At 53.6% G+C, this 15,737-nt stretch overlaps 1 protein-coding gene across 2 annotated transcripts; it reads right to left on the bottom strand.

Annotated features, from left to right (window-relative positions):
- Positions 1-747: 747 nt before the first annotated feature.
- Mfge8 (milk fat globule EGF and factor V/VIII domain containing) lies at positions 748-15,330 on the bottom strand. Of its 2 annotated transcripts, XM_048434872.3 has the most exons (10): positions 15,175-15,330; positions 12,173-12,295; positions 11,768-11,899; positions 9,699-9,782; positions 9,288-9,469; positions 8,776-8,931; positions 8,020-8,164; positions 3,650-3,834; positions 1,607-1,756; positions 748-1,504 (listed from the first exon to the last, which is right to left on the bottom strand). In XM_048434872.3, exons 1-10 carry the CDS (start codon positions 15,245-15,247, stop codon positions 1,367-1,369), a joined length of 1,368 nt encoding a protein of 455 aa, XP_048290829.1. In that variant the 5' UTR covers positions 15,248-15,330; the 3' UTR covers positions 748-1,366. The 2 variants fall into 2 exon arrangements, with proteins under 2 accessions (XP_048290829.1, XP_048290830.1); XM_048434873.3 differs by lacking the exon at positions 9,699-9,782.
- Positions 15,331-15,737: the final 407 nt, after the last annotated feature.

Raw genomic sequence — 15,737 nt, 5'->3', positions numbered from 1 at the left:
CACCTATTTGTTAGTAGCTGCTCTCCTGCTCCCCAGGGAGCCACAGAATGGCTCTGAAGCTTGGCTGAGACATGGATCTTGGAAACCAGAGTGGTTTTATTTTGTCTTTTCCCAGCCAGCTAGCCACCTCTCCCCAGATGACCAGGGCACAGGCCAGCATAGCTCCTACTGGCCACTTCTTATAGCCCTGTGCAGAACAGAGCCCCCCTTCCTCCCACCAGTGGCCTCTGGGAAGTGGCACGCTCTTGACCACAATCCCTATTTGGCGACGCCTTACCCCTTCCCTGCCCAGCCTACCAGGGCCCTCTTTTTCTGAAAGCCATGTTTGTTGGGCTTCTAAAAACTTCTTTAGGCTGGCACTGACATTACAAAGAAAAAGACAGAAACAGCCGAGAGAGAGAGAAACTAGCAGCCAGGCCTGGCCCACCTTCTTAGTGTGGGAAGGGAGGAGGGGCCGTTCACAGGTGCCACCTCTCTGCCGGGCCCTCCTTGGCCCTTCATTAGGTGGCAGCTGCAGGCCAGACTCAGAAGAGTATGGAGGTAGAAGCAGGGGAAGAGGTGAGTCTGGCTTGGAGGGGAGGGAAGCCTACGCCTAACTCTAACTCCATCCCAGTCTCCCCCTCTTCCTCTTAAGCTGTTTCCAATCTGGCAAGTGACAGACCAGTATGGGGCACTGGAGGACGGGGTGGGGGGTAGAGAGCAGCCCCAGGCAGTCTGGCTAGGGCAGGGCAATGAGGAAGCACAAAATTCCAGTGGAGAACACAAATGTATTTTTTTGGAATCAGCCTATTAAGTTGTGTAGCAAGCCAGCAGGGGGCCGCACAACCAGCTAGCCAACCAGTCCGAGTGTCTCTCCAGGCCCACCATCTGAGGCTCCAAAGTAAGGGTCAGGAAGGGTCTCGGGAGGGTAACAGTATCGGGTGACCCAAGGGGCTGCAAGCAGGCATGGGCCTCCTCTGCCTGGAGGCCTGGAATGGAACATGATGGGGAATGTGTTGTGTGCAGAGAAGGGCGGGGAACCAGAGATCCCTTTAGTCTCGATCGAGTCTTGAGTCAACCCCTGGCAGGGAGGCTGGGACTTGGGGTAGTTGGTGGAGATATAGTCCACATATCTGGACTTCACTCTTCTTCCCTGTGCATCTCAGACCCATCCAACTCCCCGAGAATGCCTGAGGAAAGGGGCTAGCGGGAGGCCTGTGGGGGCTGCAGGGGTGAGGGGAGAAAAGGTGAAGGCATGTCTGGCACCCCATCTCCCTTGCTGCCTCCAGCTCCAGGACAATCAGGAAGAAGGCAGGGCCCCGGGATGCAGGGGCGGGAGGACTCGGCCTCTGTTCCTTCTGGTCATTTGAGCTGGAAGGACGAATCACTAACAGCCTAGCAGCTCCAGGCGCAGAGTGATACGGTTATGCCAGGACACGGGAAGGACACGCACATAGCGGGCCATGAAGGGTGTCTCAAAAATGTTCTTCTTGTGTGAGTTGTTGTCCGAGTTGCCATGGAAGACCTGAAAACAAACAGGGTGTCAGGAGTACCCCATAGTCAGCCCCCTCCCCATCCCTCAGAACCCCACAGTCTCCCAGAAATTGCAACTAGACAGGACACCCACCTTGCTGGTCCCATGTTCCTCATATATGGTCCACTGCACGCCGTCATTACTGTGGGCCACTTTGTAGGATGCCACATACTGGATGTGACCAAAATCACGGGCTCCCTGGGTGATGATTCCTGTCACTTGCCTCTGAGTGCCCAGGTCAACCTACGGAAAAACACTGTTCTAGCTTGGAGCCTCTTCAGGAAGGTATAAAGGCAGACAGACACACTGGGACATGATTTGTTAGCCTATTTCCCCATTGTGCTGGCTAGTCTTAAGTCAACTTGACACAGCTAGAGTTATCTGAAAGGAGGGCACCTGAATTAAGAAAATGCCACCAAACTCGGGTGGTAGTAGCATATGCCTTTAATCCCAGCACTTGGGGAGGCAGAGGCAGGTGGATCTCTGTGAGTTCGAAGTCAACCTGGTTTACAGATTGAGTTCTAGGACAGCAGAGATACACAGAGAAACCCTGTCTCAAAAAATTAAAAAAAGAATGAAAGGATGAAAGGAAGGAAGGAAGAAAAAGAAAGAAAGGAAGGAAGGAAGGAAGAAAGGAAGAAAGGAAGAAAGGAAGGAAGAAAGGAAGAAAGGAAGGAAGGAAGGAAGGAAGGAAGAAAGAAAGAAAGAAAGAAAGAAAGAAAGAGAAAGAAAGAAAATGCCTCCATAAAACCCAACTGTAGGCATTTTCCTAATTAGTGATGGGGGAGGGCCCAAGTCAGCCCATTGTGGATGATGCTATCCCTGGTTCAGTGGTCCTGAGTTCTGTAAAAAAACAGGCTGAGCACGACATAAGGAGCAAGCCAGTAAGGAACACTCCTCCTCCATGGCCTATACATCCTGCCTCTAGGTTCCCACCCTGTTTGAGTTCCTGTCCTGACTTCCTTACAATGATGAACAGCAATGTGGAAGTGTAAGACAAATAAAAACCTTTCCTCCCCAGCTTGCTTTTTGGTCATGGTGCTTCATCACAGCAGTAGAAACCCTAACTGAGACACTCATCTACAAAATGAACATAAAAGTCATGTATGGTGGTGCCCACCTGTGACCCCAGCACCTGGGAGGCTGAGGATGAAGCTGAAGGCCAGTCTGGGCTCCACAGCAACAGCCTGTCTCAAAATATCAAAACAGGGGCTATAGATCAGTGGCAGAGCACTGGTCCAGTGCACCCACGTCCTGGGTTGTGGTTCTGTATTCCACAAAAATGTAATGTTATATATATGTGTGTGTGTGTGTGTGTGTGTAAATAATCCACTTTGACACACACTCCAATACTCCAGTACTCCAATTTAACTTCAATAAAACTGAGTGAAGTATATTTCAGAGGTCCAGGCCCTAGTCAACTCTGCCAGCTCGTGCCCTAGATATACTCTGGGGTACGATGAACAGGCTGAGACACCACAGCCTGCAGGAGTGGGAACTGCTTCTGAAACCCGCCCAGCGGCCTGGAGTCTTCTGTGGTCCTGAGAGAGAGCCCAAGAGCAGGTAGCTCCTAACAAAACCAAGTCTGACTGAGTACCCTGGCCCACAGGTCCCCGGCTCCGACCATCATAGGAACGGACTCCAGGACTCAGGCTACAAGCCCAATTCACCCCCAACCAACAGGTGAGCACCACACAATCTGCCAGGACTCAAGTTTCCCCATCTGCAGCCCTTACCTCTGGTTTTCCAACCCCTCTGAGATGTCCCAGCTACAGCAAGTGGCAGAACACCTGCCATTTTACTCAAGGGATGGGGTTCTAAACGGCCCCCTGCCATCCTGCCCCACCGTCCACTGGCAAGCCTTGTCCACCATGTGGCAGCTGAGAGGATTGGTGTTAGTCCTGTGAATGTGTGCGCATGCATGCGTGTGAGTGTGTGTGTGTGTGTGTGTGTGTGTGTGTGTGTGTGTGTGTGTGCATTCACATCCCTTTTCCACTTGGGGGTCTTGGTGGAAGCAGGAGCAAGCCAAAAAAGCAAGCATGAAAAAGAAGAAAAGCAAAGAAAACCTAGGCTTCTCAGGAAATCCCTTGCAGAGTAGGGGGCGGGGTAGAGGTCACAAACCCCACCCACTCCCACCTGCAGCCACTCCTTGTCACTGTTGCTCTGGGCAGTCCAGGCATTGATCTTGCCCTGCATGTCCAGCCGCCCCAAGTGGGGGTACCAGCCAAAGGCACGCAGGTTCCAAGTCTTGTAGCTGCTGGAGGCTGTTATCTGGCTGTCGGGAATCGTGTTATTCTTCAGGCCCAGGGGCTCAGAACATCCTGTGGGCAAAAGGGACGGTCACCAGTACACGTAGGGACAAGACCATAAGGGAGAAAGGGCTGTGGTTCCTTAGGCAGGGTTTATTTTGGTTTAGTTTGGGTTTGGTTTGGTTGGCTTAAACTCACTCTGCAGTCAAGAAAGACCTTGAACATCTGATCCTCACCTACACCTCCTGTGTGAGGAAATCACAGACACACACTACCACATCCAGGTTACAAGGTGCTGGAGACAGAACCCACGGACTTCTTCTAAGCACACCTATGGAGTAGTGACAACCCAGCTTCTGGTTTTGTCTTTTGAGCTGGGTCTAGCTGTGTTGCCCAGACTGGCCTTTGAACTCCTAGGCTCAAGAGATCCTCCGGCTTCCAGGACAAGGCGGGGTTACGCGGGGAAACCCTATTTGGAAAACCCAAAAGATCCTCCAGGCTCAGTTTCCCAAACAGCTGGGTCGAGGTCATCATGCCCAGCCTGGCATCTTCTTGGACTAAGGAAGTTCTTCCTGCCTGCCAAGGCCAACTGCAGTCTAACCCACACTTGCGCCCCACTGTGACTCAGTTCCAACCCCCACCCACCCCCCAACTTGCACCTAGAAGATCACCCGAGACCTCCTGACCTGGTCAGACCGACAGCACTCCCTCCTTTGCTCTCCAAACACACGTGAGTAAGACACCTCCCATGCCTGGGTGCATCCTGCCGTCACGGACTCCCTTTCGCCACACACCACACCGAACAATTAGCTACCAACAACTTCACTCTATACATAAGTGACTTGAGCAGAGAGGCATTGCACATTGTGCCCGCATCTCACACACATGATCCTGACCACCACACCACATGTGATACCATCCCCCCCCCCCGCCATGCTACGACATGTGAAGTCCTATATGGGGCCATCCAGCAACGCACAGCAAACACTCCTGGCCTCCAACAGCTAGTGAGGCCCAGTAATTTCTGGAGTTCAGGGGTGCTTCTGTGTCCGTCCTTCCCATAAGATCCACTGAAGGGCCTTGGTGCACCCCAACATTTCTGGCTGGCTGGTGTGTATCCCCAGAGAGTGGCCTTTGTTTTCTTGCTCTGCCCCCAGGGTCACTCTCAGGAATGGCCCAACAGGTAAGAGCTGAGCAGGAGGTAAAATTCCCAGGAGGATGATGGGTCTCTAGACCTGGCAGCATCCTCACCCCACAACTGTGTGTTGTGTCAAGAGTTAAGGGGGGGGGGGTGCTGAAAGGCCACACTTCCATCTGGGAAATCCGCTCCCTCACTGTCTGCCTTAGATGCCTGCCTGTCATTTTCCTGCCAATCATGCTGAAGGTGAGTGCTGAGTCATTCCCTACAGAAGGCAGGGGCCAGGCAGCCATCAATTTGCTTCCACAGAGTCCTGGGCTGGGAGCTCATTCATCCTTTGGGTTCAGGACAGGGGACGTTTTGAGGTGGCCGCTGCCGGGGGTTGCTCTGCAGAGACCACTCATTCTCCTCATCACCTTGGGGTGCACCCTGTGCAACCGCCCTGTCCGAGGCCTCCTGGAAGGCAAACTGCAGACTGTGGCCTTGGGAAATGCAGGAGTCCTTGCCCTCTCTGTGACCCTAGGCCCTCTGTAGCCTTCTTCAGAGAGCACAGGGCATAGTGCACAGTTCTAGGATCCTAGTACTTGGCAAGCTGAGGCAGAAGAGTCGCAAACTTAGGCCAATTTTCAGAAAATTAAAGAGAGACTTGGGGTGTAGTTTAGTAGCAGAGTGTCTGCCTTGGCTTCAATTACCAGTACTGGAAATTAAATTAAATTAAAAATTCTGTCCCAGCAGGTCCAGGATAGAGCTAGAAGATGCTGCTGAAACACTGGTCCATGGAGCCCATCCTTCTCCAAACCTAGCATCTAGTCCCTGGACTTCTTTCATCCTCCAAGAAGCCCCACTTTTGTCCTTGCAATTCTCCATCTAGAACATTCTTTCCAAGATCTCCCCGAGACTGGCTCTCCAGCTGAGGAATCCCCACCGTGCCCCCATTGCCACCACTTCCTCCCCCAGAGTTCTAGTTGCTAGCTGACCTTTCCCCTTTTATTTATTTCCTTATTTGTTTGTTTGTTACATGTGCCCAAGGCTATGTACATATTTATTTATTTGTGGGTGCCTGAACAGATGTATAAGCACTGCATGTGTGCAGTACACCCAGGGAGGCCAGAATCCAGGGAGGCACTGGATTCACCAAAACTGACCTTACACAGGTGTGAGCCATCTGATGCGGGTGCCAGAAACCAAACCCAGGTCCTCCGGAAAAGCAGCAGGTACTTTTAACCACTGAGCCATCTTGCCCAGCTCCTGACCTTCCTTTTTTGTGTTAATCTCATCTCTGACTCAAGCTTCAAGAGGTCAAAGGTCTCACTTGTATTGTGAAATGTCTAAATAAAAGTTAAGTAGCCAAAGATACTGTCTGCTAAAAATAACGGTCCTGATATGGGGAGCCTCGTGGGTTCCCAGGACACCTGGGCCTCACCCCACCCACATGTACAGTGCCCATGGATACACCCCCATCTCCAGCTGACAGGTTGGGATACAGAGAAAGGGAGGCCAGGCCTGAGGGGAAAGCAAATGACGCAGCTCTGCTCACTGGTGTGAGGCTTGGCTTGCCCCACTCTGAGTCTTAAACCACTCATGGCTTTACTACCGGGCAACCTTGAGAACCAAAGGGCTCAGGCCAGACCTGGCTCCATCCTTTGCCAGACACTAAATCACATGACACAAACGCAACGGCCCAGGACAAACAACCTTCGTGGCAGAGATGATATTGTGTGTAAACACGGTTCTCTCCACTCAACTCTCGGACTATTGGCACAAAGGATACCATCTGACTAGCAGCTACTGAATGGACACCAAGGAAAGCAAGCTTCCCCGGGAATCCCATGCTGGGAGAAGAAAACGGCGTGAGAGCAGGGAGTGTGCCTTCCTGAAAAAGATTTTATACATCCTAACAGCTTGTCAGACCAGAATGAGACAGAAGCCCAGACAACGATGAGTCAATGGTGGGCGGGTCCAGGACTCAAGACTGCTTAGATGTGCAAGTCCCTGGCCCTCTATTTAAACTTTAAACTCACTTCAGGACCCCAAAGATGGACTTGGGGGCTCATTGGGCCTTTGTCCACCTTCCCTCATATGGCCATTGAATAAATCTCTTTCCACTTTTTACTATGAATTTGGCTGTTTCAATTGGCTTCTTGAGGGCAGGTAACCAAGTTTGACTTCTTGTGGTACAGACTATGACCCCAAGTTTGGTAATAGAAGCATACTAGCTGAAATCCATACTTAAAAGGGGGGAGGGGGCTGGATTTAATGGCACACGCCTTTAATCCCAGAACTTGAGAGCCAGAGGCAAGTGGATCTCTGTGAATTTGAGGCCAGCCAGCCTGTTCTACATAGTGAGTTCCAGGACAGGCAAGGCTATGTAAAAAGACCCTGCCTCAAAAAGCAAAACAAAACAGTAAACAGTGTCAGTGACAGAGAAAGGGGGCACAGCCGGGCATGCCAACCGGTCTATAAAGATGATGAACTCTGCAGCCCAGCAGAGTCAGCACGACCGTTACCCCGGGTGGCCAGCAGGTGGCACTGTGGTGCAAAGAGAAACAGGCTTCAAAAGAGACCAGTGGGCCTGAACTAAAGGGCAGTATGGGTCAGCTAGACCTCTCCAGAGGGTAATCCCCCTGGCTCAGCAGCAACCCCTCCCTTTGTGGTCCCCGTGTCTGTAGCCGTAAAAACTCCAAGCTCTAGGGTGCTAGAAACACCTGCATGAGTGCTCAATGCAGGTGGCAGATGCCTGAAGGGAAAGCACTGTGCTCACACCTCCCAGCTGGTACCTTGGATGAACACAATACATCTATCTAGGTGTCCCTTCACTTCATCAAAGATTTACTAAGCACCCACATGTTTGAGGCCCTGGAGACACAGCAATAAAGAACAATTCCCCCGCAATCGAGCAATTCACTGCCTGTTCTAGAAGCACCAGGAACCAAAATAAGCAGAAATACTGAGACGGGAAATGACTATCCAAAATGCCCCGAGCAATGGACTGGCAGACAGCGCAGAGCGAGGACACCTGGCCAGGATTCTGTGGGCCACTCTCCACAATAGCCCCCCCTCCCCACCACCACCAGCAGCTCACAAAGTAGGGACAGAAAGGGTCACATCTCAGCACTCACCGTGCAACTCACAGCCCAGGAGCTCGAAGCGGAGGGTGCAGCCTCGGTAGCAAGAAACAGGGTACAGCCTTATATACTGTGCCTCCACAGCGGGACTGAACATGTTAACCTTCAGGCCGCTGTTGTCCGTGTTCCCCAAAAACTCCTAGAAGGGAAGGGGTAGGACTGGAGGAGGAAGCGGGTTTGCCAACCCGCTCCCGGACCTCTTCCTCTTCAGGCCCGAGAGGCCCAGAGGCCATTGTAGGACTGGAAGAACATACTCTCCCAGAGGCCACATGGACTCAGCCTGCAGCCCTTGCTTTATCATCCTCAGGGTCATCACAGTGCCCAGGCATAAACCCCTGTTCACACGGGGCTATCTACATCTGTGTACATCTTCCAAAGATTTCACGGTAACAATTTTCCGGCAGACAGAAATACAGACCTGGACAGTATCTGTACTGTAAATAGTGCCCACCTAGTAACTGTATCTTCACAACTGTATACTGCAACCCTGAAAAGTTAGTTCAGAGAGCAGTCCAGCGCCACCACCACCCTTACCAAGTCATGGCACTCCTTGGAGTCTCTTTTCGTATCTAGCGGGTGGGGTAACATCCTGTAACCAGGGAACATGTGTACAATCTGGGTCTGCCCGTTTCTAGGGACCAAGGGACAGTTGAAGAATTCGCCTCAACCCTATCCCTCAGGATGCCCTGGCTTCTCAGTCAGCGCCAGACTCTTGCGGTGCGGACTTCGGTAGCCCCTCTTCAGGCCCACCTTGTCTCCGGATCCACTGGCATCCTGGATAAACTCGAACTTGCGTCCGTCAAGGCTATAGGCCACCTTGAAGGTCTTTAGGTATTCCGCCCTCCCTGCGCGGCTGGCACCCTGCGTCATCACACCCGACACGTGCATCTTCCGCAGAAGGTTCACCTGGAGCCCGGGTGAGAAAGGTGGTCCCCTCCGTCATCCCGTTCTTTCCACCCAAAACCCAACTGGCTAGCTCACTGGTTCCTTCTCCAAGGAGATGGCTTTCTCCTCTGAAGTTCTGGAGTTTGTCTCTACAAAGGCCACGAGTGTCAAGAACCCCCAGAGGCATGTGGACCCCCACCAAAGACTGACTCCCCTCACTCTGCCTGCCTGCTCCAGGTCCAAGGCTGCCCTTTATATACTGACACTTCAGTCATGGTCGGTCACCCATCATCCTGTACGGGTCAGGGTCTAAGCCCCCGATGAAGCCACATTCATCTACATCTTCCCTATCGCTCTGCCCTGGGTCATTTTCCTACCTGGATCCAGGGCTTGCTGTCATAGTTGCTGGCTGTCCACGCATTGACAATCCCCGTGCGGTACAGACGCGCCAGCTCTGGACCCCAGCGCTGCAAGCCCATGAAACCCACATACACAGACGAGGCGGAAATCTGCGAGTCAGCAATCGCACCCCCTTCCATGCCCAACTTCAAGGTGCAACCTGCAGAGAGAGAGAGAGAGCGACCGTCAGGGACTTCATCCAAAGCTCCAGAGCCCAGCTAGGACCACAGAACAAGAGGGGGAAAAGTGTGGCCTCCGATGAGGACCTAGAGACAGAGAGAACCTCAGCCCCTCACTCAGGCAGATAACACCAAGGAACACCGACACCAAGCGGAGAAGCAGATGGCACGGGAGGCCCAGGAGAGAAGGGGTCAGCAGAGTTGACTCACGGGAAAAACCAGGGTTGGGGACCGGGGTGGGGATGGCTGTGGTGGACAGGTAGTCTTCCACGTTGTAGTAGATGGTCTCATTCACTGGCAAGAGAAAAGATCCAAGCGCCGTCTTCCTCAGCACGCCCATCCCTGGCTCACCCCGAGGGGTGGCTTCAGGCGGGAAGCGGCGGGCAGCAAGGTTACCCTACACCTTTTGAAGATGTCTTCTCTTCATCTTCTTGTGTGCGATGTTAGAGATTAAGCCTGAGCATGGGGGGCAAGGGCTCTACCACTAAGCTACACCCCCAGTCCTTAGTGCTTTGAGACAGGGTCTCCCTCGGCTGCCCATGCTGGCCTTGGCCTTGTGGTTTCTCCTGCCTCAGCTCCAATTATAGGCTTCTGGCATCGCCCCTGACCCTCCATGGTACTTTCTAGGCTCCCACCGACAGTTTTCTGGGGAGAGAATGAATACCATTCTGTTTTCTTCCAGATCCTTTGCACATCCGACTACCAAATCCTTACCCACCCGCCCGTCTGTGAACATGTCCCCAGCCACAGCCCCATCGTCTCTGCGCCACTAGCAACATAACACCAGAAATTCAGGATAGCGATCAAGCCTGTTGGCAAGAGGGCCTTTCCATCTCTCTGGACATCCTTGGTGGGTGCCCAGGTTTCTGCTGCCAAGGGAACCCAGCAGCAGAGGCTCAAGCTGGGCAGGAACTACCAATCTTACAGAGAAGGCAGGATATCAAATGGGGCTGGATAACCAAGATCTGGGACAGGTCAGCCTGCGGATGGGCCTTACACCCACCATCTCCACACAAGGGACCCAAAGGGGCAGCCTTGGCACTGGCACACAGACAGTGTAACAAACAGAGGAGTGTGACATTGCTCTGTGCCCCTCAGCCCTGCAGCCTCTGTGGGCACCGCCTACACTCTGCTCCAAGTGCCACCATCTGGCCTAGAGCCAACTCTAGACCTGGCAGCCCAGAGAGGGCTGCGTAGCTAATTCCCACACAGGTACACCATGGTTAGCTCGGCTCCCACCCAGTAATTAGCAGGTTTACCTGGCTCCACCCAGGCCTCCATCTGCCTTAGCAATCCAGAGCTCCCCTATCCTCCCCGCAAGGATCTCAAACTCGTCTGGCTTTAGTACCGCCTTCAAAGACCAGCCTGTCACTCTCTCCTAAATCAGGGGCATCCCCGGCACTCTGCCCACATTCCCTGATCCTGGGGACCAGCCCCCACACAGCTGACCCAGCTGTCCTCCTTCCATAGGTCAGCAAGCCTCAGAGACCAACATACACCCGCCTGAAGGAGGGGAAGAAGTCACCTGTCCCCCCACCCCACCCTCAGGATGTCCACTGCCTGACCTGGCTAGCTGAAAACAGCAACACACTCACACACACACACACACACACACACACACACTCCACACACTCACACACACACACTCCACACACTCACATACACACACACACACACACACACACACTCCACCCCTTCCTCTTTCCCCTTGCCTGAACACAGCCCTTCCCAAGGGACACTTAGGGTTAATAAAAGTTCTGCTATGCTTTGGGCAGAGTTGGGGGCAGCACGGAGAACTACCGCCAACAATGTTAGCTGGCACTCACCCAGGCCATTCTGAGGCCCAGGGGATAGCCAAACAGGTCAGACAGGGTCAGCTCCTCCCCCCTATGCCAGGCCTTTAGTCTTCCTATGACACGGGACAAGACAGCCTGCCCAGACCTCCTCCTCCCCCCTGACCAGTAAGAAGACCACAGGGTCCAAATCTGATTCACTGGGCTCCAAGTTAAAGAGCACGCCAGTTTCTTCTTACACTGGTAGGGAAGTTCCAAGATTTAACTCTGACACTGTATGTCTCCGACTCGTGGACTCAGGAAGTAGCCTTCCCATGACCTCAGGGACACCACACACCTACAGTGACACTGGCCCTGACCTGAAGTCGCAGGGGAGAAAGCTAGACCTTAAGCCTGGTAGGGACAAGAGGATCCTCACTGATGTTCGGCCCATTCCTCAATCTCGCCCCAAGTGCCTGGGCCCAGCTACAGACCTCTGGTACTCACTGATCTCACAGTGGATACCCGAGTAGCCCAGAGAACAATGGCAGATGTACGGAGTGAAGGTGTCTCCTCGCTGCGCGTCCTTATTCACTTGGCATTTGCCATCATGGTGGCAAGGGTTTGGGGAGCAGGGTCCTGGAAGCAAAGAGGCAGATGAGATGGACAGGTGGTCAGAAAAGGGCCGAGGACAGGCCCACGAGCAGCACGTGACCCAGCCTCATCCGATACATCCAAACCAGTCCCTTTTCTCCCCTACCCCAATCATCCTGGACCCAAGAGAGTCACTGAGAAGATGAATTTGCCCCAATACTGGGAGCACTGGCTTTCCCAAGCAGCTGGGGGGTTCTACTGGAACAAGAGCTATTCGCTTGGGAAGTGACCGGGGAGACAGGCCATGGAAGCAAGTACCTTTCTCAGTTTCGTTGCACACAAGGCCTGTGAAGCCCTCGGGGCAGAGGCAGTAGATGTCATTGTCTCGGCCCAACAAACACGTCCCACCGTTCAGGCACAGGCTGGAGTCACAGATGTCACCTGCAACGACAGTCCAAACATGGTCATTCGGTAAACACTTCGAGTCCAGCTACCACGTGCACATGCCGGACTTCCAAGACAGGAGTTAGCGGTTATCCTCAACAAGCCAGGAACTAGGGAAACTGCTTAGCATGTGCAAGGCCCTGGATTCAGTCCCCAGAACTACCTCTAAAAAAGGAAACCATGGACTAGAGAAAACAGCTCAGGTGAAGAGCACTCGCTGATTTTCCGCGGGACCGTGGTCTGGAGGCCAGCACCCACATTAGATGGCTCACAGCTGCCTAGAACTCCAGCCTCGGGGATCCAAAAGCTGCAGCATTTCAGCTACCTGTACTCACACAGAGACCCACATGGGGACAGCTATACTTAATCTTTAAAATATAAAGATGAATCTTTAAAACTAAAGGGGGGGCTAGAGAGACGGCTGGGAGATTAAGCTCTAGCAGAAAGCCCTGGTTTGGCTCCCAGTACCCACATGATGGCTTCCAATCACCTATAACTTCTGTTTCAGAGGATCTGATGGCCTCTTCTGACCCCTGAGGGCTCCTACATGCAAGGTGTGCACATGTAACATATTCGGGCTCACAGACAACAATGCAACAGTTTTTTAAAGAAACACTACAAAGGATGACAAGCTGGTGAATGAAAAAATAAACATTCTAGAGAGAAGCAGCTACACTGAGCTCCTGCTGTGTTGAGGAATGGTTCAGATATGACTGGACTTAGGCCAGATTTGGGGGGGGGGGGACTGGAAGAGTGACAAGTTTAGACCATATGCTGCGATCAATAGAGAGCTTTTAAAACTTCCTTAAGCCTCCCCAGCATTGGCTAGCAAATGTCTCTTTGTCACTGTCTCTTTCTCTCTGCCACCCCACACACACCCTCTGAAGCCAGAGCCAAGCTGGAAAAGGAGGAAGGCAGAAAACCCCACGAGAAGGCTAACAGGCCCCTGAAGTGTAGGAGGTCTGGTGGCTGCAGGTGAAGCCCACAGGTTGAACGGTGAGGAAGCGCATGAGGGCAGAGGGAACAGGAGTTGGGGAATTTGAGAGACCCTAGGGAGCACGGACTGAGGAGGTGAAGGAAGGTTGGAGGGGGCACCAGAGCATTTGGAGAGCCCTGGGTGACCGATGTGCACGGTCCACCAGGATGGAGAACCCAGGCGGAGAGGTGGGATGGGCTGGGGCTGAGCTTACCTGGTCTGTGAACTGAAGGACTATATGTAGCCTAGCCAAGCAGCTGGTAAACCTACACCCCATCTCCACCCCCAGAAAGGGACTGGAGGTACCCTGCCTCACGAGCTCACCTTCCTCCCATCTTTCCAGGGTCCCCTAACACTGTCACTCACTCATCAGTGAGCAGCCCCAGGTCTGTTGTACTGAAAAGGGTCCCCTGCATGACCTTAGTTAGTTAGCATCCTACTGGACCCCAAACTTGGCACTAGACTCAAACCTAAGAGATCTCTTCTCTCTACAGTAGCCCATCCAAAGCAGAAGGGGCCCTCCCCAAAGCCAAAGGCTCAGGGGAGCTCAGACTCCCCAGCTGGAGGCAGGCAACACCATTAACGAGCACCAGCCCACATAGCTCCACCTCGGCAAGGGCCTGGGGATCCTAAGGCGCTGCGGCAGAACTATTAGTCACCAGCTTTAAATAGCAGGTTAATCCCCTCTGACCTGGAAGGGCACCGTCACAGCCTCACGTGGAAGCTCCAGACTGCCCAAGGCCTAGGCACCCCATCCCAACAAAGAACCCTCTTCCATCCTTCCCTACAGCTGCACGTGGGATCGAACCAAGGGTTCTGAGAAGAAAACAAAGTGGAGAGTGGCCCGCAGACCCGTCTTAACCGTCCAGGCTGAGCTTGAATGTGAGACCGGGAGACGCTAGCTCCTCTACAAATCTTATGGGATATCAGGGTACTGCTTTGAAACTGTCCTCTGGGCCATTTGGTCAGGACGCAGGTTGTGAGGAGGGTGGGAAGAGGGGTGGGAAGGGTCAAAGGAGATCCAAGCATCTTTCCATGAGTTCCCAGCTCGTGGAAGCTGGAGGCACTAAATGCCTTCAACTCCATCCCAGAGGTCAGATCCTGTGCTAGACAAGAGAGCTGGGCCAGCACCCGTTTCTGTGAGAAAACGATAGAAGGGCTGCTTGCAGAGTCCCTGAGCTCACCCGCGCCTCACGTGGGCACTGCTTTCTCGAGACGAACTCCCCAGCAGCATCCTGCCGGAGGCCCAGACGTCTACCGGGGACCTTGGAGCGGGGGAGGAGAGCAAGGGGAGATTAAGCAGACAACCAAGGCCAGCCGGGTGAGAGGAAGCCCTCTTTTAAATTCCTGATCAGCCTCCACCTACAGCCCAGTCGCTCGCAACGGCTCTCGAGTCCTTTCTCCCCTTATCTGATCAAACACCAACAAGTGGGGCGTAAACGTTCATTGGATTCTCCAGGCAGGAGGGTTCGGAAGAGAGTTGCGAGGAAAGTTGGTGGGAGAAGTATCCGTACAAGAGTTCTAGACTCTCCCAAAAGGAAGGACTGGAGAGTAAACACAGTTCGGTAGCCTCGCTCTATAGACGCGGTAAAGAGGCACAACGCAGCGGATTCCTTTGTTATGTGTAAGTCACATCCCTGGGGGAGGCAGGGCTGTCACCGGGTGTCCAGGGTCACCGCCCGGTGAGCAAGCCACTATCACTGCCCCAAGGTCCCGGCGCAAAGCGCGCAGAGGCTGAGATCGTCCGTCCGCCTCTGCAACCGAGGAGCAGCCCCAGAGCGGATCCCCTAGGCTTTGCTCAAGTTTGTCAACAGTAGGGGTGAACGGAGGGCGCCGCTGAGAACTTTCGAGCGGCGGGCAGAAGAGGGGCGAGGCCCAAAGAGCGGCGCGGGGGACTCACCGGACGCAGCGAAGAGGCCGGGGGCGCAGAGAAACACGCCGCACAGCGCGGCCAGCGCACCAGAGAGCTGCATGCTGCGGGACGCGGGCAAAGACACACGCACTGCTGCTGGGACCCGCGGGCTCCTGCGAACGCTTCTCTCGGGCTGGAATAAAACGGTCTCTCGGCTCCGCCCACTGGCCCACGTGCTCCGCCCAGGCCAGCCCCAGGCGGACTCTGGGAGGAGCTCCGAGACCACAGAGAGAAGAGGGAGGGCCGAAGTGGGGGTCCAGTGCCTCAGCCTCCCGACGAGCCACGCCCAGCATCCGGCCGCCAGCTCTCAGCCAGAGTCCAGGTCCCGCTTCTTGAATGAACTGGACAGGGAAAAATTGTTCAGGAGGAATTTAAAAGATAGCTCAATGATTGAGTAGTGCTTCTCTAAGCGTCCTGGAGACCCTGGATTCGATCCCCAAACCAGGAAAGATAAATTAATAAAATAAAATAATCCGGGAGTGATAGCTCATGCTTGTAGTCCCAGGATTTGGGAAGCTAGATCAGGAGGACCAGACACCAGGAGCAGACAG

Source organism: Myodes glareolus, chromosome 24 (assembly GCF_982192425.1).
Source record: "Myodes glareolus chromosome 24, mMyoGla1.1, whole genome shotgun sequence".
NCBI classification, from domain to species: Eukaryota; Metazoa; Chordata; class Mammalia; order Rodentia; family Cricetidae; genus Myodes; species Myodes glareolus.
The sequence above is the reverse complement of the archived record's forward strand: the minus strand, read 5'-3'. Positions and strand labels throughout refer to the sequence as shown.